Below are 26,026 nucleotides of genomic sequence, written 5' to 3'. Positions count from 1 at the left end.
GCAGTTAATGACTTTTGAGGTGAAAATGAAAAAAATATATAGCTCTGCTGAATGGAGTTTTAGAAGTTCTTTGTTTGCCAAGTTTATATGCCTGTACTGCAAGGCCTGCACTGTATGAAAAGAATTTTTAAGGAAACAAAAGGATAGAATTGGAAAACTTTAGCTGAGGGAAAAAAGAACTGTTTTTCTTGCAAAAGTTCCTGATACATTTTATGTGTTCATAGACCATCTACAGAGAAATACTGTGCGATAAGAAACATTTGTTGTGTAGATAAAGAAAGATAAAGTGATAGGGATTAAAGTTAAAAGCTATTTCTGATATTCGTTACTCTTAAATTTATCTCACAACATGGTTTTCCTGTAGAACCTTGTAAATTGATGCTTTGATGTTTTAGAATTGAAATAGTCAATTTTGGGACATATTGCTTACGTACAGAAAATTAATTTCAAAATAAAATGTGACTGCATTTTATTCAGCACTTCTGATTATTTCTCACACTTTCATACAATGCATGCATTTTGCTATGAGCAAAGCTCTTCAGATTTACAACACAGACCTCAGAAAAAGGGTTCTTAAGTTGCTTGTAAACGCTGATTTATGATTTTTATCCTTTTCATATTGTAGTAATGAGAAAAAAACAACAAACCAGTCCACCAGCACTGGCATTTCTGAACATTCTTTCCACAGAACTAGGACTGTTGGTGGTGGAGCAAAAAGCCTTTGTTTCTGATTTGTTATGACATCACTATTGATCTGTATTTTAGACAAGATCAGGGAGGGGGGAGAACATAAGGCTTTCATCTTTTCTACTACTCTATCTTAAACATAATTCAAAGGAAGATGCTTTCACTTTAGTCAAGAGGGATGAATCATAAAACTTTCCTGGATTAGAGAGCTATTCACTTCTTATCTTTCCTATAAAATGGCAAAAAAGGAAAAAAAAAAAGAAAAAAGGAAAAAAAAAAGAAATAAGGAAAAAAAAAGAAAAAAGAAAACTGTGGAAAGAAAAACAGACATGAAGTCCAGTTATTTAAAAAGCTGCTGCCAGCTCAGTGCAGCTCATATCTGTCCACTAGCCTTCTATGCTTCATGCATTCTGTTTTGAGGCACAGACAAGTAGTTTTTGTGAGGAGGAAGAGAAGAAATCATTTTTTATAAAATCGATCTTTATATGAGCAACATTGAAATAGGCAGGTCGCCTGCTCTAGAGTGAAAAAGCACGATTAACTGATTCTACCCATTCAATTATTTCATGTCTGGACTGCTTGAAAAATAGAATTTTGAGCTCAATAACCTGGTTTCTGGATAAATTCTACAAGAGTACATATGTGTTTTAACATTTAGTTTTGGCTGCTAAGCAGTGCCATGAGTTCTGGAGCTATGTTTGATTTACAGCTGCTGCTCAGGAGTTTCAGTGCAAATTCTTTTTCAGAATTCTTTTATTTCTTAGACATTAATACTGAAATACAATGTTTCTTTGGAGTTCAGTGATCCTTGTTATAATTTCCAATGGGAAAGTTTAAAACAATGGGGGAGAGGATATGTTTCTCTGTAACAGCCTTAGACAAGTGAACAACCAGGCTGGCTCCTTAACTGCAAACAGTGCCTGAGTATCTGCTTCTCCCTGAAGGCTTTACAAATTGCAGATAGTTGTAATATCTTACTTAATACAAAGTACAAAAGCAAAAAATGATAGGAATTTTTTGCACTAATGCTGGTTGAGAGATGAATGATGGTATTTTGGGGAAGGGAGCAGCAGATCACAGGGCTTTTAGATGTAAAAAAATGTAGCAGGATGCAGGCACAAACACACCTTTTATACTAGCATACTCTCAGGGTGATGGAGACAAAACTCATAAGCCTATTTGTCTTCTGATTGTTAGCAGTTTAGAAGAAAGGATGGAGTAGGGGCAAAGGTTGATATACATAGAACACTGCTGACTACAAATGGATCTACCTGGAAAAATGCAAATAAAATTTCTCATTAAAAACCCTATTACTTTCTTATATGGGAAAATAAAAGCATAGCTAGGGAGCTTCAGTTGCGTCTTAAAATAGTTTACAAGAGGTTGCTTCACAAATTTCAAGTCTTCAGAAATATTCAAGTTTTCAAAATCTTACATGGATGCAAATGGTGATAGTGAATGTAAGACAAGTGAGGACAGTCGGTAAGTTAGAGAAGTAGTAAGTTACAGAAGTGTGGTTTTGCATCATGAGATTTACTGAGGAAAGATATGCTGTAAAGTAGAGCACACGTTATAGAGTGAAAACCAATAGGAAAAAATAAATGAAATCTATTTCAGAAAGAATTCATGCTGGTCCATTATAGAAAAGAATTTTCTTAGGCAACAAAGTTAAAAAAAATATTAGCAAAATAGATGTTTAAATAAAAGCCCATAGTATTAAAGAACAGAATTTAAAGCGTACTTCTGTGGTTTTCAGTGAGACCACTGAGCAGTGTGTTCAATCAAGTCCCTTTTCTCTTTAATTAGACTTGCTGGTAAAGCATTCTTTCTCAAATCCTTTTAGTTATGCATTTTTTTTCTCCATATCTTTACCTGGAATTGCTTAGTAAAATTTTGAAAACTGTGTAAAGTAGAATGTTGATCAAAAATACTATTTTTAATATTGGTTTATTTTTCTGAATGTAAGCTGAGAACTCTTGGGGTGAGACTTGGCAGCTCAAATACTTTTTCCACATGCTCGGCAACTGAAGTGTAAATTTCTATGTTTTAGGACATTTTTTATTTTATTTTATTTTATTATTAATATAACTTCCAGAAGTTGTCCACTTGATATTATTATTCACGTGAACATACTTCATTGCAAAATTAAACGTCACTGTTAGTCACTGGTAAACCTAAAGCAAGATTACATCTCATTTGGAGTGTCACAAATTAATGCTTCTAATGAAGAAGTGCTTCCCTTTAAAAAGAACAAAGAACAAAGCCAACGTACAGGCAAATGGTTTTGATATAGATGTCCCCATGATGGTTCTACATTGACTGGGACCATATACCAATGGAATATACTACTGTAGATCTCGAAAAAAAGATGACAATTAATTTCATTAGTGAAACCACATATAAGAAGCTCCTCACCATACTGAGATTAATATTTTTAAATGAACACTTGACTACATCAGATGCATAATTTCACACCAGCCCTGGATTTTCTAGCCAGTAAAGCAATAAAAAATAAACCTAAAGTAAAACCAGCTGCTTTTGCATCCAGTAGCACTCATCATAATGCAGAAAGTATTTGCACTCAGTTGTTTCTAAGTGTAACAAAAAGTTATTTAACTTGAACAACTTGTTCAATCATTAATTTGTAGCATCATCTTAACTGAACATTTTATTTTTAAAATATGTATTCTTCACAATTTGGGCTTCCTTCAGTATTCACACATTCTTCCAACTGCTTTCATAAATAACTGGGCAGATTTCCAGTCAAAGTGATTCAAGTGAATGTGAAATTGTTTCTTCATACTTCTGGCTTGTTTGTTTGTTTGTCATCTGAATGTTAACCCAGTGGAAACTATGTATTCTCTGTTCCCTTTCTCTGTTAGGATGTTCCACTGCATAAGGCTTTCCCTCTCACATTGCACAGTATTAGACCCAACATCTGTGTGATGTAGCCAGGTTCCATTGTTTGATTTTGTTGTTGTTGTTGCTCTTTTGCTTTACTTTGTAGAAGCATTCACTCAGTTCTTGTCTCATTTCAAAGGTTCAGATACAAACGTTCCTCACCATTCCATGTGTACTCATAAATTCTTCAAGTTTTCATGGCTCCCATTCTTTTAGAAATGTCAGTAATCCAGATACAAATAATTTGCATAAACGTATTTCTTTTTATGACTTAGGCATGAAAAATGTTGCAATAATGCTACACGGAATTAAACAGAAGCTGTGGGGCTAGGGTAATTAATTTTCTTTAATGATGTGAACTATTAGAACAGCAAGATAAAATACAGTAGTAATTTGAAATATATGATAGTTGTGAAAATAAAAACAAAACCTATTTATTATCTCTTAAAACATGCAGGTAAGAACATTTAAAAATTTCATTCAAGCTTATAAGATAGATAACACTTTATATTTTCTCTGATTTGTTTTCAGAGCCTGCTGATAGACCTCCTCTTCTTCTGATTGCAAACTCTGAAACAATAGAGGTATTACATCTTAATGGAAGCAAAGTGTCTGCTCGAACTCCTGTAAAAGGATCTGCAATTTTGACATTAGATTATAGCTACAGAGAGGACACTATTTGTTGGATTGAATCAAGGGATCTTGCAAGTCAGCTGAAATGTACAAAGATAACAAAAGCTGGGAAGTTAACAGATGAGTGGATAATAAACGTTGTGCAATATCTTCACAGTAAGTATTTGACAGTCATTTAGCAAAACAGTAGTCTTCATCTTTGTGAACTGCTGCAGGAGACCTCAGAAATATTTGGGGCTTGCTGTTGAAGATAGTGTTAAGGCATTAAATATTGAAACTCGTACTGTAGGACTTCTATGTTTCTCACTCCAATATATATATGCAAGAATAGTTTTTTAAAATGTGCATTTTTATAGTTTAATTAACATGTATAGGTTACAAAATGAGGACAGTGCAACAGAAGAAGAAATATAAAATGCTTTCTCTTTGGCAAAGTAACCATACGTAAAGCTTCTACATGTTTTTTTTTACTACTGGGATAGTACTAACAGTGAATGAAAGAAAGATGCACGCTTTTCACATTTGCTGTCATATATCATAGGTCTGTTAGTTCTTGAAAATAAAATATTTCCCAACTGGCAGAAAATAAATTGCTGCCTTTTTGCAGTTGAGAAAAAAACCCCTCATAATACTGAATTAGTCTTTTGCATTATAGCATTATTTTTCAATCATCTTTTCGATTTGTGGACTGTTATTATCTTTTGAAGGGGATGTTCATGCACTTACACATTTTCATGTGAACAGATTGCAAAACAGCATGCAGTAAAAAAAAAAAACAAAACAAGTTTATTCATCTTTCAGAGGAGAATTGTCCACAGGCCAGATTATAAAGCACAGTGCTGAGGAGTGTAATGGTGATATTAACAGTAAGCCTACAAAAACTGAGGACAAGAAGCTCCACTGCTTTGCTTTGCACCTAAGATTCTGAACGTTTCTTTTCAAGTAGAGATAGATGTCATAGAAGAACTCTGAACTCACCTCAAGTTCTTTGACCATTAAGTTCAGGAATATTCAAATCACAAATTTGATGACAAATCTTAGAGATTGGGCTTTAGACTATCAAGATAGCTGCTGAAAAATGTGGTCATTTCTGCAGAGTAAGAGATGTTTTTTGTTTGTTTGTTTTAACCTCTTTCCTAATTGTGTATTTAATATATAGAAAATTTAATAGAAAAGAATGAAAAAACTAGAACATGTTGTTTGGTTTTGTTTTGTTTTGCTTTGCCACTCACTGTGACTGTACTTCTTTTAGACGACTCTCTTAACCTAGATGCAAAGTATGACTGTACTTGATCCTGTTTGCTTTCTATTTTATTGAGGGGTTTTTTGATACTGTATTTTCATAGGGTTCTTCATATTCTAGTGTTGTAATGATCTTGGTGGTAATATTTGATTGTGCCTTTTAAGTTCATTCCATTATTGATATTTTATTTTGTTTTCCTTTTAGTAAGAGCAATCAGATTAATTACAGTCCTTAGCAAAATTTGGTTTGTATTGAACTGTATGTGTGTCTGTTCTGCCACTTATCTTCACCATCAAAGTGGATCCTAAAGCTGTTTCGTAGTTCTTCCACCAGTTGTCTCCTGCTTTTCTCAGCCTCTCTTCTCTGCATGTGAAGAGACTTAATGATAAATGCTTACAAATATCTGAAGGGAGGTGGGAGGCAAATAGATGAGACCAATCTCTTCTCAGTAGCGCGTAGTAATAGGACAAAGAGTAATGGCTAAAACTTGAACATAGGAAATTCCATAAAACATGTGGAAGAACTTCTTTATGGTAAGAGTGTCGGAGCACTGGAACAGGTTGCCCAGAGAGGTTGCTGAGTCTCCTTCTCTGGAGATATTCAAGGCCCATCTGGATGCCTAACTGTGCGACCTATTGTAGGGAACCTGCTTTAGCAGGGGGGTTGGACTCGATGATCTCTTCAAGTCCCTTCCAACCCCTGCAATTCTATGATTCCATAATTGCTAACCATTGTGCTGCTTGGGTTTGCATCAGCATGTCTGTTTCCAAGAGTAAGTCTGTGTTGTGAAATATATATTGAAATGAAAACAGTGCCTGGAATTAATGAGCTAGTCATTTTTCGTAGTGTCAGTACACGTCAACCTGTGGACTCTAATATTTCTCTGAAACTTCAGTGTAATTGTTGTCTTGTTTAAATGAAGAATGAAATTCCCATGGAAATGTATTACTTCCAAGAATTCAATCAGAGCTTGTCTGTTACAGATCTTATTTTTTTTCTTCAGTGATGTAGAAATTGTCCCCCTGGTTAATCTCTTCCCTTCCAGACATATATCTGAAGTTATTTCTGCAAGGAGTCTGGTGTTGCTATATCTGTTATATATGTCTGCACACATGTATAGGTCATTTTGTGGCTACTGCAAAACTGATTTTTTATCTTAAATTCTTCCTTTTCTTCCCTTCACCCTCTGTTACCCATCATACAACTTATTCTATTCCTCTTCATTGTTTAGCACCTGCATCTGATGAGGCAAACAAATTCATTTTGCCTCCTGGTGAAGAATTTCAGCCTGTGCATTTTCAAGTGTAAGTGAAAGTATAAGCTGCTCTGGCAGCTCAAGCCAAATAAATGGTTGTGCCCATGGAATTACTCACAGAAAAATGGAAAGTCTGGTTTTCAGAGGAAATAACCTTTTTTATCATTTAGCTGCAAAGATGACATTCCAAAATGTATTTAAAACAAAAGAAAGTGGAAAACGAAAAGTAAAAATATTCTAGCAGTGTTAGTGAAATTTTGAATTTCTTTATCCTTGTCTTCTAATCTGTTCTTTTTTTTCTTTAACTCTATAGAAAAAAACATGTCATCTGCATATGACACAAAAATTGGTGGAAAGGTCAGTTGTACAAAGTGACTGGGACTGCTTGAAGTGGGCTTACTCAAAGTGCTTTTTTAGTCATGGCAAGTAAGTCTTGTAGTTAGGAACAAAGAATACAGGTCCTATTTTAAGATGAAAGACTACTTTTAGGAAAGCAAGGACTGTGAAAAATGACTTCACTTTCAAGGCAGAGCATATTGTGCAAGCTCTAGGTAGTGAATATAAAGCTTTGGATTCACAAAATAAAAGAAATTATGGTTCTTTAGTATCCAGCATTATTCCTCAAAAGGCAGTCCAAGATTACTTCATTTTGGCACATAGGTGTCCCAGATGAATTCCTTTGAAAAGCAGTGCCAAGTTGGTCTGCATCATCTGTACCTTGTTCTGCACACGTTTAAAGATGGCAGAGAGGCTCTCCTGCAGCCAGGTCATCAGCCAGGTCATTTGCTGCAGCACAGGCACTGTTGGCATTCCTTGTGCTTAGTTATAGAGCTAGTTTCAGTCTTGTGAGAATTACTATATCATTGATAATGCTTTTTTTTTTTTAATTGCTTGTTTGGTAGGTTTATTGTTTTAAATAGGAATAACTTTCCATGGGCATGGTAATGTTAGCACATGCATTCTTTTCTTAGCCAAGACGAGGTGTTGGCATGTTGTTTTAACTTTGTCTTACTCAGACCAGAAGTTGTTGGAAGTTAAGCTGAAAATTTTCCTTTCAGGCAGATTTATATAAGTAATATTGAAGCCAAATATGCTTTCAGGGAAGACTCAGGTAAGGCAAGCTTGTGCACACACCACCCATATAATGGGCATGCTCCCTGACACTTTACACTATCTCATAGTCCCCTTCCGGTTAGTACAGCAGGACTGCCAGGAACAATCATTTATGTAAAGTGCTACCTTGAGGACCAAAGCAGCAGAATGTCTTTTTAATGGAATGAAAGTGGAAAGTCTCTCAGTTTTCTGTCCTTCCAAAGCAGTAATGTGTGATCCTATACTGATGCTTTTGTGTATTAGGATGGGGAAGCAACAAGAGCAGCATCTTCTGGATGACAGAATCTCCATCTTCCTCATTTAAATAAACATTTTTTATCTTCATCATAACAAGTACCAAGAACCTTATTCACTCTCCAGACAAGCACCAGGCAACACAGCCTGGGTATTAGCCACTATTCTGCAGTAAACTCTCTTCTGGGATGCTGCTTTAGAGCATGATGTTTTATGTTCAGCTGGTGTTTGATTCTGTTTTTCTTAGCATATGGTTTAAGCCCCACCCAAAACGTTCTCCTTTGCCCTATGAGCCCAAACCAGAGCTGACTTCACGGCTCACCCACTTTTTGGATGCAGCTGCTGTAAACACCATCAGACATAAAAGCCAATAGGATTTGGTTAAATTCCCTTCTATTCCACATTTTTGGTCTCCCTAATTGTGCACTCACAGGCAAACAATTGCTTTCTTTTTCTTCTGAGTTTAGTGGGGAAAAAAACAAACACCAAACAGCTCCTTCCAAACAGAAACATCTGAATAAGAATTAAAGGCATGAAGACTAGGAAGGTCTTTGATACTCTACGTTCTTTTTCTTCTATTTAATTCTTCAGACACAAACAAACATAGTTCCAAAGCTCCCCCTCCCAAGACCTAAAACATTTTCTAGTAGTGATTAACAACTACTATGAGTGTTGTGCTGTTCAGAATACCTCCAGTCATTTAGCTTGGCATTTATGAGCCTCAATCATTGAAGGAAATGCTGAGCACTAAGTATGGTGCTTCTGTCAGCAACCTTCCTGTGAAGTTCCTATAAATATTCATGAGAAATCAAAGAAAAGTTTGGCTTACTCAAGAGGCGAAGAACTGTGAAGATCTGGGGGAGGTGTTTATTCCTTTATGAAGTCCGCCCCCAGGCTTGTCTCCAGACAGGCAATAGAAGCTGTCATATACCTGTACACTGTGACTTTTCTTTCTTCTGTGATAGACAACCCATCCTTGCAGTCCTCCTAGAAGATGAACAGAGAAATCTTCATGATAAAAGTCATTTCCACTTCAAATCACACTTCAGTAGTGTTCAGAGCATCTATACAGATTGGAACCAGAAATGGATATGAAAAGAGTGTCCTAAAGAGATATCACAGCATAGTTAGGATCCACCTGGAGCCCAGGCAGATCTTATGCTGGTGTTAGTGCAGTTCTGGGAAGAGTGGACAAATGCTGCTTCAATTTCTTTAGTTTGTCCAAAGACTTTTTATGTTATATTTGGCAATATATCACTGTAGATAAAGCCATCATTAAATACACAAAACTGAAATATTTTTCTTATGAGTGTCCTCTTTATTCAGATTGAATTTCCCATTTCCTTTTACTACCTCATGAGATGCTACCATTCTTTAAAGCTGGCCTTCCTCTTTACTACTCTGGAAACATTATTTTCATTATTGGACTTTATTACCTTGTTATTCATGTCCTTTTACAGGTGACTTGCAAGGATTATCTGGTACGTGTTCCAGCTGTGCTGTGAAGATCTTGATTCGTAATGGGGAACCAGGTTTATGCCCCATCTTAGTCAATTATATAGATTCATCACTGACATATGTGTAAGATTACATCTTTCATGAGACTTCACTCATGACTTCCTGAATGCCATTTGTTTCCATGTTTACTTCAATTTCTGTGTTCTTTTAGGCATTCCCCTACAAGTGCAAATCTTCAGCAGGAGCTAAAAAGCTTTTGCTCTGTGGTAGCACATGACAAATTCCGTCTGTACTTCAGGGGCTCTGAGGAAATGAGTCAGAGCATAATTGGGGTCATCTTGATGGACAATAACACAGTCTAGAAGTCTCTGCTGCTGAGATTTTTTTTGGCCAAATTCATTCTTCAGTCTGGTGGTCTGGAACTTTTGATCCAGTTTGCGATACGGCTTTGTTGGTGCTGTATGGACTTTACTTAATGCAGGCAACAGTGCTGTCTGATAACTGTCCTCTATGTACTGCTATTTTTCACCTTGTAATGATAAGACTCCCTTAGAGACTCAAGCTTTTGGAAGTTCCTTTTATCACTCTGCTGCTCTCTTTAAATCCTAGCTAATCTTTTCTGATTATTGGCTACACATAGCCTTTTTGATGATAATCATGTTTACTAGAAGAATAAGCGTAGTTCACATCTTTTGCTGAACACATTCATTCAGCCTTTCTCAGAGACAGGCTCAGAGATTGCCTGAAGACTCTGGGATTTGTGTTCCAACATGAACCATCAGCTGGATGTCTTCCATTGACCGCAGTGGGTATTGCAAATCTGTGTCTTTTCCTATTTAGAGTATTCATATATTGAAGTGTCTGTCTCAATGCTTGATGGTTTGCACAAAAGTTAGGCTATAATCTTTGATATCAGAGATCCTAAGAGGGCCATGCATATATTAGGAATTTCTAAATGCTAGCTGTGAAGCATCTGTCTGCTTTTGGTGCTTTTTGGATACAGTCCGTTCAGTTTGACTTGAGGATTTATGCTACTGGATTGAATAGTGTCCCTGTAACATTGTTATATGCATTTTTGAGGCAAAATCTCTCAGAGCAGATTCGCTGAATTTGTAGGATTTCCCTCCAACATTAGGTTACCTGCACTTAACCTCTTTTGAAATAGGTGCTATTTATTAACTGCTTGTTAATTGCCAAGAATAGATTTCTTTCAGTCATTCAGTCAGATATAATACTACTATTTCTTCAACCTTTGTTACTTAGCCAACTTCTACAATTGATCTTCTATTGATATCGTTCAAAACCCTGCTTCTGTTCTAATCTAAGCTGGCATGATGCCCTTTTTTCTTTTATGTGCTTTTCAGTAGTAAAGCTCTGGGCAGCTAATTCTTATCTCAGTGGTATTTCTCAGTACAAATTTTTGATCGCATTATATTTTTCTCTAAACTCCTGGACTCTGGCTCAGACAGTGTACCGAACAGTGTCTCTGCAAAGCCTACATCTCTTTGTCTTCTTATTCTCAGTTCTATATTGTCAGATTCCCTTTTTCCCAATCACCACCTTTCTGGCTGACCATTTCTGGATTTCCATCTTAGTACCATTACTGTCCTAACAGTCTGACATAACTGCGTTTTGTTTGTCTTCTTTACATCTTACAGTCTTGATAGCAAAGTGTCAGAGCAAGCTGGCAATTTCCCATAGAAGTATTTCATATATAAAGATGGGCAGTCAAAATATCAGTAACCATGTACATTTAACTTTATCAAACATATTGCTGATGAACTCTGTTAAAGTGAGTGATTATACTACTTGTAAAACAGTAACATTTTGTACTTTATTAACACTTTTCAGAAACATGAAATTAAATAATGCATATTTTATGTGATTAGACACATACTTTCACGTATGCCTTCAACATCCGTGCGCACTCTGCAGGCTTCATTTTGTTTTTTTTTTTTTACATGGTAGTCACTGGTAGTATTCTTTGTTCTACCATCTCCTCAAGAGCTGAACTTGTTCTGGTTCTGCAAATTCGCTACGGATTTCAGTAAAGATCAAACATTCAGGGAGATGCAGAGATCTGCATAGCAGAGCCTTCTCAGTGATCCCAAAAAATGTTCCCTTGTTCCTCTGACTCCAGCTCTGCCTGAGTGGTATTTTTCCTTTTGCTGTCTGCTGGAACCAGAAAATCCTTTTCCTGCAATGTGCTGCAAATAAAGCAGAAACAGAATGGTGTTGCCTATTACAACCAAACTTGTACCCCTCCTGATCCTATGCAGGATCTAAGCAACTACCTAGCCCATAATTGTTAAAAGTCCTCTACGCTTTCCACTACAGCTTTTGGTCTCCTGAGATGTCCTCAATATTCACAGAAACTTGACTTCTGCCTTTCTTCTAAGGGTGGAATACATAGCTGTAACCTTGAAATCTCAGCGGAGTTGGCTATGAAATCAGGGCTTCAAGTGTACGCTCTTAGGAGCTATCTTCAATGGCAGTAAAGATCTGATTAACAACTTGGTATTAAATACCATCAGCTAATTATATGTGTATGAAATTTGTTCGTCTGCTACTGGCACTTCATTTTATTTATAAATTTTACGTTTACAATGATGTGGCTTTTCTTGCTAAGTGGAGATATTTCTTTGTAATTCCATGTCACACAGGATGCTAATCAAGTCACTTCAATTACACTAATTGTCAGTAAATTTGTTACATACTTCCAGATAATAACTGATTAATTAATTAATGCAAATAGTTCATTTAGACTTCATCCTCCTCCCCAAAAAACAACTAAAATCAGCTTAAAAAGTCAGGAGGTCAAGAAACCTCTCTTTTTACGTAAAGTGTTTTGGATTGTGTCATTAAAATTGGTCCTTCAGTCCCCTTAAGACTTTTCTCTGAGACACAGATCATAGAAGTCAAGTTGTGACATTATAATAAAATTTTAAAATGACTTCGTTTAACCTTTTTTGTCTTCATAGTAAAGAAGGGGGCATAATCATATTGATTTGCAACTCAAACTTTGATCTAATGCCTTGCACTATAGGAGGGTAAAGGTAAATAATGACCATGCTTTTCATAAGTGAATGACAAATTGCACAAATCCAAGTAGAACTGAAAAGAGAAGCTATGCCTCTGATAAAATCTAAACCAGTTGCAGCATCTTTGCCATCAATTTTAGGATATTCTAAGAACTGTATCACTTTGTCCTGTGTGTTAGTTTGCTTTCAATGCTTACTGGGCATTTCTGTGCTCATTGTAATCTAGGATGGAGAGGCACAAGGGCACAAAGTACTTTACGTAGTACTTTATCAAGGACTCTTATATATATCTCTCAAATTTGATTAAAATATTTCGTTTGACTTTAGCTTTGCAGTTGAACCTGAAGTGAGAAAACCATTTGGATCGTGTCAGTAATATTAAATATGTAAAATGGAAGAACAAAACTTATGCTTCTCAGTATTGGATGGTTAGCTTGAATAAAATCAAGTCTTGGTTTTACTTTGCAATTTTTAGTTGTGGCTTTAGTGAAGTACTTCTGAAATTGAAGTTACATGCAAGAGATCTTTCAAGCATAAGAAATCACTTTTTCTAAAGCCAACTCTAAGCTATATAAATTTCTTAGTTCTGGAAAAAAATGTCTTCTAATCATTGTAAGTAATTCAATGAGAAGAGAGGAGACTATATACAGAAGGGTTGGTCTGTTTGCACAAAGCTGAAGCCCTGCATTTTATCAACATGTCACAAAACAGCTGCTGTTTGATATGTTGAGTTAGGCATTCACCATGACAGTTCTTGAATTGATGATAAAGTTCCAATAGTCTTTGCATATGTAATTGCACAGAATCTCTGTCACACCATGTAAGCAAAAGTAATGAGCTGATGGTGGATTTGTGGGAATACCTGCTGCAATTTGTAGTTCCTGAGACTCCCACTCTTTTTGGCATCTTTTGGACTTGTTTGCATTATGTACATTGATAATTTGCTTAAGTATATGATTCCATTTGTTTTATTATGGAGAGGTATTTTTCTGTACTTATCTGTGTGAGGAGGGAAATACAATGCATTTGTAAAGATGAACACTACTTCTCTTCTAGTTTGGAATATCCTGAAAACAGTATGTATTTTCATTTCAAAACTCTTTCAAGGATATAATGGTTAGTCACTACGTCTGTTCAGCTGGTTTCAAAATTCAGATTTTGTTTCAGTAGTCATAACTACTGCATTAACTCCAGAAACAATCTGTTGGGGAGAAGACAACTCAAGCAAGATGAAGAAGTGGGAAAACATAACATTGTATAACACTCTATGAATGCACTGTATTCTGTGTTATATATCTTCAAAAATAATTGGTCAGTGGTTGGATTTTTTTTTTTCCTTCTGCAAACACTTACTTGGACAGACAATTATTCTTTCATTGAGTAGATGGAGCACTGAGTGTGAGCCACGTTACTGGACACAACAGCTGTTTGAGTGGGTTAGAAGACATTTTAATGGAAATCTATTTTGGTACTTGCTTTTAAGATTATGGTCAGGTAGTCCAGCACTTGGATTCTCAACACTATCATAATAATAATGATAGAAATAAGTAAGACAAAAGAAGCAATGTCCTGATGTCCTGTTGAAAATGTATGAAAATAGAAAAAAAATTAATGCATAGCTCTGAAATTATGTTTTATTTTTATTTTTTATTTTTGTATTATATGAAATAAGTTAGCAAGAGGGCTTTTTGGTTGGTTGTTTTGTTTTTACTTGAAGTAAGTCTGTATTTTAAGTCTGGACAGTTAGGCAGTGTTGGTCAAGTCAAATATTGCAAATAAACAGTTTTCTCCTCAAAGACAGCTATTTTGATATGGAAATAAATGAATGGAAAAAAAAGAAATGGACAGATAGGATGAAAGGAAAGATGAGATAATGGTTGCATGAGTATGTATTTGTTACGGACAGCTGGCAGTCAACATTCAAAGACATGAAGGGCTTTATTTGCTTGCTTTCTTCAAGCTGTAACACCAGGCCTGTGACATCACTGAGTGCTTTGCAGTGGCTTTGAGTGTTTTGCAGAAGTACAGGCATGCTCAAGGCATCAGGCAGTGACAGTGATTCCTCTGCACTGTAGTAATAGTAACCTATGGATATGATGTTCCTTTTTGAATAATTTCACTTCTGGAGACGGGGAAAAAGACAAAGTAAGCGGCTTAATAAGAAACAATTTCCTTTTCTTTCCTTTGCAACCCTGAAAAAAGAGGTCATCTCATTTAGGAAAGTAGGTGATGTAACTTTGCTCCAGAGATATTGTGTGGCACTGCGGGGCCTCATAATGTATTTGCTAACTGTTCAAGTCATATTTTTTAAAATTAAAGATATTTAAAATTTTTTACATTGTTCTTTAAGTCATAATTCTCCAGCTGGATTTTAATTGGACTCAGTGTGCAGATTTTAATTTTATTGTAAAGATGTTTTTAAAAGATTTATTTTATCAAAATATATTTTTTTCAAAACATAATGTATTCTCTTCTTCTCCAATTATGTTTCAGATGAAGATAAAAACTTCTGTGCCAAATAAGAATATTTCTTGTGTATGTCAGAATGAAGCAAATTATGGTCAATGATACTTTACGATTAAAATCAAATTGAATGCAGTAATGCCCTTTGGTGAAAAGGAGCAGACTGATTTATAGCAGTGGGTCATGTCATGAACTGTTTAGTCATATTGTATAGACTATACATTGCTAAAAGCAACAGTACTGGGCTGAATATGAAATTATCCTACAAAATTGTGACCTACATTTTACCTGCAAGACACTACAGCATACTCCAGATCCTTTGAACCAGTGTCATCTGACAAATGTCACCTTCTACGAAACGTGCAATTTGGGTTTCCTTCCTTTCCCAGCCTTTTCTTTAAGAGCTGACTCAGTTCATTTACTTCTACATTATCCTCCTGAAAGTGCTCCTTAAAGCATTGTTGTCCACTTCTGGGATTAAACTTTTCACATTCTTTCTGGAAGTCATTTTCCTTAAATACTTAGTATTGCAAAAGTAACTATATAGAGAGAGCCACTTCTTTAAAATTGAAATACTCTACCATCTAGCATCTTTATGGGAAGATGATTAAGTGACCTTATTTTTGTCTAAGGATGGTTTATGAAGTTCTTAATGAGTGCAGCAGTCAAGAAAAGTGGAAAGTTGTACATTTCTGCCTTTGATAGAGGTGGTTAAACAAGAAGAGAATCGGGGCCTAACGTAGCCACAGCAGTTTGCTTAGTCCACGTGTTTGATGGCATGCCTACTGCAGCTGAATTATGCTTTAATTTTAACAGTGGATGACTTAACAGCGTTGAAGTAAATAACTGGGTTTGATTTACAGTCTCAGTAGATTTATAAGAAGCTTTTGAATGTGCAGATAAAAAAAAAAAAAGAAACTGTTATAGCTATGTACCTCTATAAATCTGTCTTTATTGTTCAGCATGTATGCAGGCTACTGGGACCGCATTACAAGTTTACAATCATTTGGCAATCTGTTTGAAACTCAGTAATGCAGAAATTAGAAAAGTCACATTGTTTTGACTATTCTTACTTGCTTCTGACATGAGATTGGCAGCAGAATATTCCCTCCTTATAAAAATCTAAATCCCCAGGATTAAAAAACAGGGCCATTCATATTGCCATTCTTTTATTGTTTCACAGTTCTGCTTTGCACATCTGCCTCTACTGGCATCACAGCCAAATCTCTGACTGGAGACCCAAAACCAGAAAATTTCACTTGTTTTACTCACTCCAGAAACGTGATGCATTGTAAAGTAGAATCATAACACAATTAAATGAAGAAATATGCTAAAAACTTTAGGAGCAGATTTTTCTACTCTACTGTAAAAACCCTGGCAAAGGCCCAGAGCCCAAGCATTCCTGGGATCCACCATCAAGGACATTTCCTCCAAATTCTCTGTAAACAGGGATTTGTTGGAAAATAAAGGTGTGGTTTTTTGCTGTTATTGTTCTGTAGATCCCAGGGTTCCCAGTGGGAGAAAAAGGGCTTATCATTCAACATGCATTTCTGTCTCCATGTGCCACCTCAACCCATGTACTAACATGTCTTAACTACTGCTTGGCCTGACTTCCACCTCTGGGAGTAGGCCTCCCAGCAGCCTAAGAAAGTAAACCACAAAAAAACCCCACTCTGAAAATGCCAAGCTTCTGTACGAGTAAAAGCAGTGTGCAACAGGACTGTTGCAAGACAAGGTATAGGTAGAAGAGGGCCACCAGGTGGGCTTTTTTATTTGTGTTTTTACCTAAATAGCTAATATATGTAGCTATCTGCTGTGCTGCAAGAGGTCATACATTTGGTTTGCATGAGTGCATCTTGCCATCAGTGCACAAAGGATATCTTACCGGTGTGAGAACTAACAGGGATCTATCTTGCTGGGCAGATTGTGCCTCAGTCTTTATAAAGTCTTTCGCAATGAAGGTGATCCAAAATGGTGTGAGGTTTCTGGAGTTAGACCTTCTCAAGAAGTGGACTACATTCGGTAAAATGATATAAATACAATATTAAACATTTTAATTTTAATTGTAAACCTAAACGTGTTGTCTTCTGTATCTAGTTGGAATGCTTGAGTCTCCAAGTGACTGGAGAGACAGCATCTCAGAGAGACTAGACAAATTCATGTGCCATCAGGATGCTTTTGTTAAGTATTCATAATATTTAGAATAGGATCGTAGCTTTTAAAAGTCTTCAGTTTGGGGAAGCTGCTATTGTCTAAATGTTCACATTTCTAGGTTTTAAAGCATTATATTCTAATATCCTCTAGGGCTAGAAGAATACCAACTGTATTTTTGACAGTAACCCAATTTATTGAAATTTAAATCATGTTACCCAACAAACAAGAGAAAAAGCTTTCTTTTCTTCTGAGGAACCTGTAGTCTGGATGCTTTAAAGTGCTTATTTAAATTTAATATGTTTTAGATTTTGCATTACACTCCTTATGAGCACTATGTGATTTTTTAAAGGAATTAGATATTTGAGGATGAGTCATTTGGGAAAGTTAGATGGTTAGTTGTCATTAGATTTTTCATTTTTAAACACACCCAATAATCACTCAGGACATGTCTGTTTAAAGTTTAGACACCAGTGTTGCCTAACTTATTGAATGTTGGCATTTTAAATAAAAAATATATTTTGTCAGTGGTGTTGCAGACACAGTTATGGCCAGTTGCTGTCAGCAGGAGAGGCACAGAAAAATCTATGCCAACTCTAACTTTACCCAACCACTGTGTCAGTATAAGGCTGTCTGGGCTGCTAATTAGGAACGTTACCCTCAGAAAAGAGGTAGAGCAGAAGCAGACTTCACAGCCTGTCGTTTAAGTGTGTTTTAACTACTATTTACCTGGTCACACTATTAGTGGCTGTTTTAGAAAAAGACAGACTCGCCACGGTTAGTCTCATTACTCAAAACTTGTCAAAAAAGCCTATCTTCAAGCTGCTTTCTGTTGCTCTTTAGAACAAAATTTGTTAGTTGCGTTGTAAATATGTAATTTTTTCTTGTTTTCTTTAAATAGGTAGTAAATTATATGGAACATGTCTCACACTTTTATCATTTGCTTACCTTACACAATTCTCAAAGCCTTACTGTATAAAATCTCAGATTCCAGTAAAAGAAAGTAAAAATAAAAATTCCAAACTGCTTTCTAGTCAAGCAGAAGTTGAATGCTTATATCTGGAAAAAAAAAAATGCAGCCTGAAAATTCAGGAAACATAAGGAGAGGCAAACTCTCCCAAATATGTTGTCCCATTTTTAAATTCCTTTTACGTTACTTCATTTCTCATGGTTTTTGATTCCAGATTAATATATATTTTTTATACCTTTGTTTCCTTTTTACCTGTTTTGCCTTTAGCAGAAAGCAGGAGATGCTTCCTTAGTTGAAATACAGGGAAGCTAACTCTCATGTGATAGTATTTGATGAAAACTAGCCCCAGAGACAAACAGTTCATGACACAACAGGCTGTACAGAAAGCAGGTGTGAAAAAGCCTGTGAGACCTGAAGATCTGTTGTCCTAGCCTTTGGTGGACAGGGGAATGAAGGTGACTCCTTTGCCAACAAGGCACTTGAGCATCACCGACCTGGCTCTCCTGTACTGCTCGGCTGTCAGGGGCCATGCTGACATCTTCCATGTTGTAGGATGCTCACCTGAGGAAAGTTTAAGCTCCTGAAGGTTTGATTGGTGCAATCCTTTCTCACTTCTCAAAAGCATTTATTCCCCTAGCATATGGCCAGCCATCTAAATAACTATTGCATAACCCTCACAATTCCCCTGCTTGTTGAGTCAATTCTAAATTAAACTACTGGCTAAATTAAACTAGTGGCTTCTAGCAGACCTGGCTACCTGTGACAGCACTGAGCTGCTCCTTACGGTAGGAAGACACCTGTAACATAAACACTTGAAGTTTTGGTGCAGTAGGAGCAGCAGTTACTACCCTCCCCTCACCTGTGGTTTCCAGATGGTGTTTGTGGGGGTCTGGAAACTGCCCACCCATTCTGATGGCTACCTTATTAAAGGCAGAACCACTACTTCAAACCACTTCCCCATCCCTCATCTTCTCCTAGCAAGCACATTTCCATGCTAGAGCATGAAACTCCTGTGTGGAAGTTTGTATGGTATATAGCTTCAGAAGAAACATGCATGGGCCACTGAATAAGAATCAATAACTCATTCTTTTTAGCTTTTTGTCTAAATCAAAATAATGCTTCCTTTAAGAGCAACTTTTGCGAAAGAAAAAAAAACTTTGTGACAGAAATTGATATTATTTCAAAGCATTTTCAATTATATCATTAATTTGGGGAAAATGCAAGCAACAAATTACTATTGTAATGCTGTTTAAAAATATATATAATTTTCAAAGGTCCAAAACCATGCCCAAACTGAAATAATTATTCATGATTCTGATGCCTATGCAGGTATTTTACTGTAGATAATAGAAAATTTATTTGAGACAATGAGTGCTATCTCTAAGTGAAAAATAAAGGTTTTCATGAAAATAACTTATAGCAATTGTCAATGAAATTGTTGCTCATTGAGTCTTAAATGGATTTCCAAGTTCTATAGAAAGTTCCCATTGCAGTCATGTTCAGAACAAGGAAACATTTAAACATATAAAACAGTGGAAGCTCTTGCACTTGAAATAGAGAGTGGTCATCTGTCTTTTTAATTATTAATCAGAAGTATATGTGGAGCACACTGGGCATTCTTAGTTTTAATTGTGTTTCCTCCAGAATAATTCCTCTGTTCACTCGGAGGTTTCTATAAAAGACTCCAACCATTTCTGCTTCCCCGTGTCATTTGCTTAGATCATTTCTTGCATTAAAAATAAGAAAATGCTATTGAAATGTATATAGAGAGAAAGCATTCTAATTTTTTTTTATTTCAAGTTCTTCCAGGTTTGTAAAAAGAAAAATAATAATCTGTTGGCTTATTTATGTTATTGGGCAGTGCTTGTGTTGAATCCTTGATTACAGCAGTGGGACAAACACAAGAATACGGGGCTGTTTTTCTCTTTTTTGTTAACTGAAATCTTGTTGTGCAAGTCCCTATTTGAAATTAAAATGTGAGCTTTCCAAGATATGTATTAGAAATTTAAAATGAAAGTAGACAATCATTCAACACAGTTCTGATTTTCATAAACTGCATTTCAGTCATAAGACATGTATTGAAGATTGAGCCATCCTCATATGAAATCACTATTTTCTCTAAAAGTATGATAATACTTGTATGTTTCAAAAAAGAAGAAGTTTTGCTAGTGCCCATGGTCAACATAATGTCATTAACTAGAGTAAGATTTAGATGAAATGTCATCTTAGTATTTCTTTCTGAAGTCCTTAAGAGGAAATGTAGGTTTTTAGAAAGTACTAAAGGAAAGTCGTCCACATTTGGAAGAAACACTCCATGGAAACTGCTACTAAAACTGGGAAAAAGCCTCAAAAATATATACAGGATTACTCAAAATAAATATGTGTGTTTTCAGGAGGAAGCATTTCTTTTTAGAGATTTCCGATGTGAATAAAAGAAAAAACGATTAATTACTTTAAAAATGTGAGCAGGCTAGCTATCTACACTTACTGGGTTTTAATATATGAATGCAGAAACAAGCATGAAGTAAATTCAATGACATCTTGAGCACATAACTATATATTTTAAAAGTCCCCAGTGCAAGCAAAACCTTATCTCTATGGTATACAGTGCGTTTGACTTGTGTGGGAGCCATTCAGAGCGGCTTAATGCATAGCTGCTACTGAAACCATAGAGATTAAAAGTTTGATTCATAAAAGCTGCCAGCTATGTGAATTTCTCATGTGGGATATCATTTCACAGTGGAGTAGATTTGGACAATTCTTTTTAAACTTCTCTTGTGAGCAATTGGATGCGTCCTATGTACAGCAGAGCTGATGGGATAAAAAAGGCAAAACCTAAAACACAACACTGGAATCTAAAATACACAAGGTATTTGTGTTAGATTAACCATTAAACGGAAATTTGATCGTGCTTTAAATGTCTAAGTTAATTACTATCTTTCACCGAGGAACCAGAATGTTTATTGTCAGGAGATGTGTTCTTTGCGTAGTGAGAGACCTCCTCCATTTCATGCTGTAGACTTCTGGAGAAAAATACGAATCACTATGCTTCTTTTTCTGGAAACTGTGACCTAGCATAGCATACTTTGTAATGAGCAGCTTTACAAGGAATGCAGTTGGAATGAGCTCGCGTCTTGCAAATAGCCTGCGCTGCTGATACTATGCTCTTTCCAAAGATAACCTGCGGGGGAAGGGAAAGCAGAAAAATAGGAGTCAAGAGCAACAAATGGTTTTTGAAGTCTGTGACATAGAGGTTATTCTGTTAAATTGCTTCTGGATGTCTCACTTTTCCTGGATTGCTGTGCAACCTCTGTTCCAACTATTGGATGCAAATGGTTGTCCCTAGTATGACCTCCAATTAATTTCCTTGTGTACCATAAACACCTGCTTAATGTCATTTCTTGTTAATGACATGTTAATGATTAACTGAAAAAATGAAGTCTGCATTTTAAAGATGTGAATATTGTTATCTTAACAGATACAACAAGCTGCATGTATCATGCCTTTCAAGTATGTATGAAACCTGGGTAAAACTAGGTGAAAAAGAAGAGTACTCTTCTCCAGCAGGCTCTTTCTCTGCTTCCCAAAGCATAGCAGTCTTCCAGAACTCACGTTACGGGAATTTAATTACTAACTTCATGTCTATAAACATTTAAAATTGAAGCTCTTTTGTAGCTTTCATTCTTTGTAACGAATATTTTCAAAATCCAAGTTCTGAAAATGGAAAGTGGAAACTGCTTAAATTATTACTGGCTTCCTGAGGGACTAAGTGTTTACTGGCATTTTTAAAAGCATGCCCTATCATTTGTTTTCACAAGGAAAAAGAAAAGTGTTTTCCTTCCTGTTGTATGAAATATTTTTTAGTGTTTTTGTATATCTCATGGCACACCTGACATTGGCCTGCTCTGGAGGTTGGATCCTGGACTAAATGGAGCATTCCTTTATTCTGGCTCAGCATGTCTTCATAATAGCAGCTATCAGAAGGGGAGAGGCATAATATTCACTTTGAATTAAAAGAAAAATGAATAGCAGAAGGGAGAAATCTGAAATAGAAGAGACAGCAATGAACTGTGTAATGGGATGGCTGAGATGCAATACAGCTGGTGCCTTCCTGATATTTTATTGAGCAAATCTTATGTTATCTGCACTCTGAAGGACATTGCATGGGTCTCCATGTCTAGTGTAAGTATTTAGGAAATGCATAACTCATAAACCCTCGATTATTGTCAAAAACTTAATGACTGGAATTTCTTTTTGAGTCAGGTTTACTTTATATTCTCATACAGAGGATACATGTGATAGAAGCAACAGTTTCTTCTTTGAGTGAGGGAAAAAAACTAAAAAACTTATGAAAAAATGATAGAAATACAGAAAAGGAAGGATGGAGAAAAACACATGAAGATTATTCAGAACTACAAGAAAAAATAAATAGAGTGAATTCATTGCATGCTCATGTCTACTATTACATAGAGTGGTTTAGATATGAGTAACAACACAAAAGCTTTTTGGGTTTATAAGTTTGGATTTATAAGTATTTATAATCAGTTTATAGTTCCCTTTACACATATTTAATAACCTGTTATAAACATTATCCATGGGCCATTTCCAGTCCCTCTCTCACAGCTGCACCAACGCTCAGTGATGTTGCTTTTGAATATATCATTAAAAGTGCCACAGATGAAATTTAAAATACTTAATAGAACTGCACACAAATGTGCACCTTTCTTGTCCTTGAAGTTGCAATGAGACTTTCGTCCTTAAAAAGGAAAAATTCCCCCCAACAAGTATTCATCCATAGGGAACTGAATTCCTTATTGTATGCCATATACACGTTCTCACTGTAAAAGCAGTTTGAGCTCTTTGAGTAGAGCATTTGTTTGGTGAAGCAGCTAGTGGTTCAGTTATTCGTATTACAGTTGCAGTTCTGAGCTCTTTTTTTTTTTTTTTCTCCTTTCTTTCTTTCTTTTTCATTTTGGCAGATGTGCAGCAAATAGCAATTGACTGGATCACTGGAAATTTTTACTTTGTGGATCATGTTAGTGACAGGATCTTCGTTTGCAACCAGAACGGAACAGTGTGCATTACGCTCATTGAGCTGGACCTCAGTAACCCTAAGGCCATAGCTGTTGATCCAACCTCAGGGTAAGATCATTTATTTGCATTGGGAAATGTTGATTTTATATGACGTATGCTCGTCTGTGACTTCATACAATGTATCTCTTTCATTTTGGTGTTTACAAAATGATTTTTTACTGCTGTCCTGGGTTACTCGCATAGATGCTATAATAAAATGTGTAACACAACTGTAGCAAGTGGTTAACAATATTAATAGCAACGTGTGCCTTGTAACTTTTCAAAATGGAATAGGAAATGGAAAACCAATTTTATCCCTACTTGTCATGAGATTATTATTTTTTCTGTAAATCGTTTGTAACTGGAGTAGATGGAAAAGGAACATTTTACACTGTGTCCCCTTAGCTGCAGGAATATGAGGACTGGCTCTAGCAAATTTAATTACATTAAAAAAGAAGTGGAAGATTTTTTAATCTGCTTTAGAGGGTCAGCTATAATGATAGAAGCACATGGTATTTGCTTTTTCTCTTCCATAGTTACGTTCAGCACCACTTGGGAATAAAGCCTTGCTTAAAATGCAGGGTACTAAAAATCTTCTGCTCCTAACAGCCACCAGCTGCGAAAAAAAAAATTAAGCAAATGATGAAGTAAAAGCGCAGCTAAATAGGAATGATCAAGTTAATTTAAAAACTGTAAATTTCAGTGAAGATTTTGGAAAAGGGATTTTATTTGGGTTCTATTAGTCCGTAAGCAGTTAAAACCGAAACGCCTGGTGGAACGCATCCTAAACTGCCATAAGCCCCTTCTCAATAAATACAAAAATATTTACTGTAGAACAGCTTGTCATCCATATGTGGACTTTTGTCACTCTTTGTTTAAAGCCTGATTGAATATTAAGATGCATGATCACCGTGACTTCAATTCTGACAAGAACAGCTTGCATGTAAAGTTTACAAAGAAGTTTTATAATGTAATTCTTGAATATAGCTGTATGTCTACCCGCAGCAGATGGTAAGCTTGACTTGATCTGACTGCAGTGTTGTTTTAAAAGAAAGATAAAAATTCACGTATAAATTGATTTTTCTGCGTGTTCTGAACTGAAAGAACTTGAAGCTTTCAAATTTGCCAACAGCAGACTTTTTCCTATACATTCACTTGTATATTCTTTGCAGGATTTACTAGATGAATCCACAGCTTGTCATTAGATAATCTTATCTGGCAGGGATGTAAGAATTTTATCCTGCATTTTGATTCTGCAAGGAGGGATGGAACAGAAAAAGAAAGACTGATTTTCCATCTATTTGCCAGCTGCAAACCATTCTTATTCAGATAGTTCCCTTTTCCTGTGCCATATCATCACATCTATTTTAGTGTAAATGGAAGTGCTGGACTGGAGGGAGTCCAGAAGAGACTTAACACTGTAACATTATATAGCAGTACTGATTTATTAATGGTGGAAAAACTGGCTGAATATTTTTTTGGTTCAGAATTCATATTTTGCACTTAATGAGTTATTTCTTTACAGTTCTTGTTGACAAATTTAATAATTATCTGACATATGTTGTTAGGTTAATGAGATATCTAACATACTTCTTAATTCATTGTCCCCACCTTATGGATTTGTTGTGCTTGTGAGCAACTGGGTTTTGGTACAGAATGTGAAGAGATAATCAAACACATTCTGGCTGTATAAAAAATGTTTCCTTCCATTCTTTTTCTCTTTTTTTTTCTCTTTCTTTTTACTCTTTCATGCTGATTTTAGTTGAGACCTATTTCTAGGTCAAAGTATGAGCATGGTGTTACCACCTAGACAACTTGCTGATTTTGCTATTTATTTATTTATTTAAGTATGAAACCCAAGCTGTCCAGGCTTTTTTATAGCACCTGAAAAATAATGTATTTTAAGGCGTAATCACATTTTAAGATATTTGCTCCTGCAATGCGTATTGCTGTCACAGTACGTTCCTTTTTCAAAAAGCTGGAAGTACACATGCACACAGAAGGCCTCATTCTGCATTGTGGAATTCAGAGCTCGATCCTCAGCACTAAGTCTATGACAAACTTCCCGATAGTAGCACAAGGTCACGCCCTTCTATTTTCACATGTTCACGTCTGAACAGTTTCATCTGCATTTAGTTGTTGCTTTGTGAGCCAGAAATTCTCCATTTATCAATAAGTAAAAAATAGATGGAAAATTACTTAATCTAGGAATTTTGGTGAGCATGATGAATATTTCCATCTCTGAGCCTGTGCATTTTGTTAGCTATTTAGTGGTGATGGTTTTATATATTCTTTTGTGTGCATATAATTGAACTACTGAGCTTGTTTCATATTATACAGTGAATAAACGAGAACTTTTATTATTTTTCTAAGACTGAACTTTAAGTTGAGAGAAGAAAGGCTGTGCTACCTGGGTCTGGTTACGTGTGACCTGTAATACTGGCTCTGATGCTACTTGGGATGCTGGTCATAATTTTTGATTGTATTTCACAGGCTTATGGAAAAACATGAATTTTAAGGAGCGCACTTTTAACACCGATCCAGACATAAGAGTATGTGTGGAAAAAGGGCACACGGGGTGAGATTGCAAAAAGGATGTGTGGTGCGAAGCTGGCGAGTGGGAGGATGCACAGAGTAGAATGTAGAGAAGTATTGGGAGTGAGGAAATGGATTAGACATCCTGTGCATGAATCACTAGAAAGGAAAGGCGTGTGGAGGGAGAGAATAGGAGGAGGGAGAGAAGAATGGCAGAGGATGCCCAATTAGAGGCTGAAGGCATTGTAATGGGATCTTGTAGCTACCAT

General features: G+C 36.0%; 1 protein-coding gene across 4 annotated transcripts in view; it reads left to right on the top strand.

Annotated features, from left to right (window-relative positions):
• Positions 1-26,026, top strand: part of LRP1B (LDL receptor related protein 1B) — a 603,435-nt gene that overhangs the window by 325,312 nt on the left and 252,097 nt on the right. For all 4 annotated transcript variants that reach the window (XM_021398823.1, XM_021398822.1, XM_021398824.1 and 1 more), the window contains exons 6-7: positions 4,120-4,377; positions 23,129-23,291. In XM_021398823.1, coding sequence (XP_021254498.1) covers positions 4,120-4,377; positions 23,129-23,291 — 421 coding nt within the window. The remainder of the gene's footprint in view (positions 1-4,119; positions 4,378-23,128; positions 23,292-26,026) is intronic.

The sequence above is a fragment of the Numida meleagris genome, chromosome 5, assembly GCF_002078875.1.
Source record: "Numida meleagris isolate 19003 breed g44 Domestic line chromosome 5, NumMel1.0, whole genome shotgun sequence".
NCBI classification, from domain to species: domain Eukaryota; kingdom Metazoa; phylum Chordata; class Aves; order Galliformes; family Numididae; genus Numida; species Numida meleagris.
The sequence above is the reverse complement of the archived record's forward strand: the minus strand, read 5'-3'. Positions and strand labels throughout refer to the sequence as shown.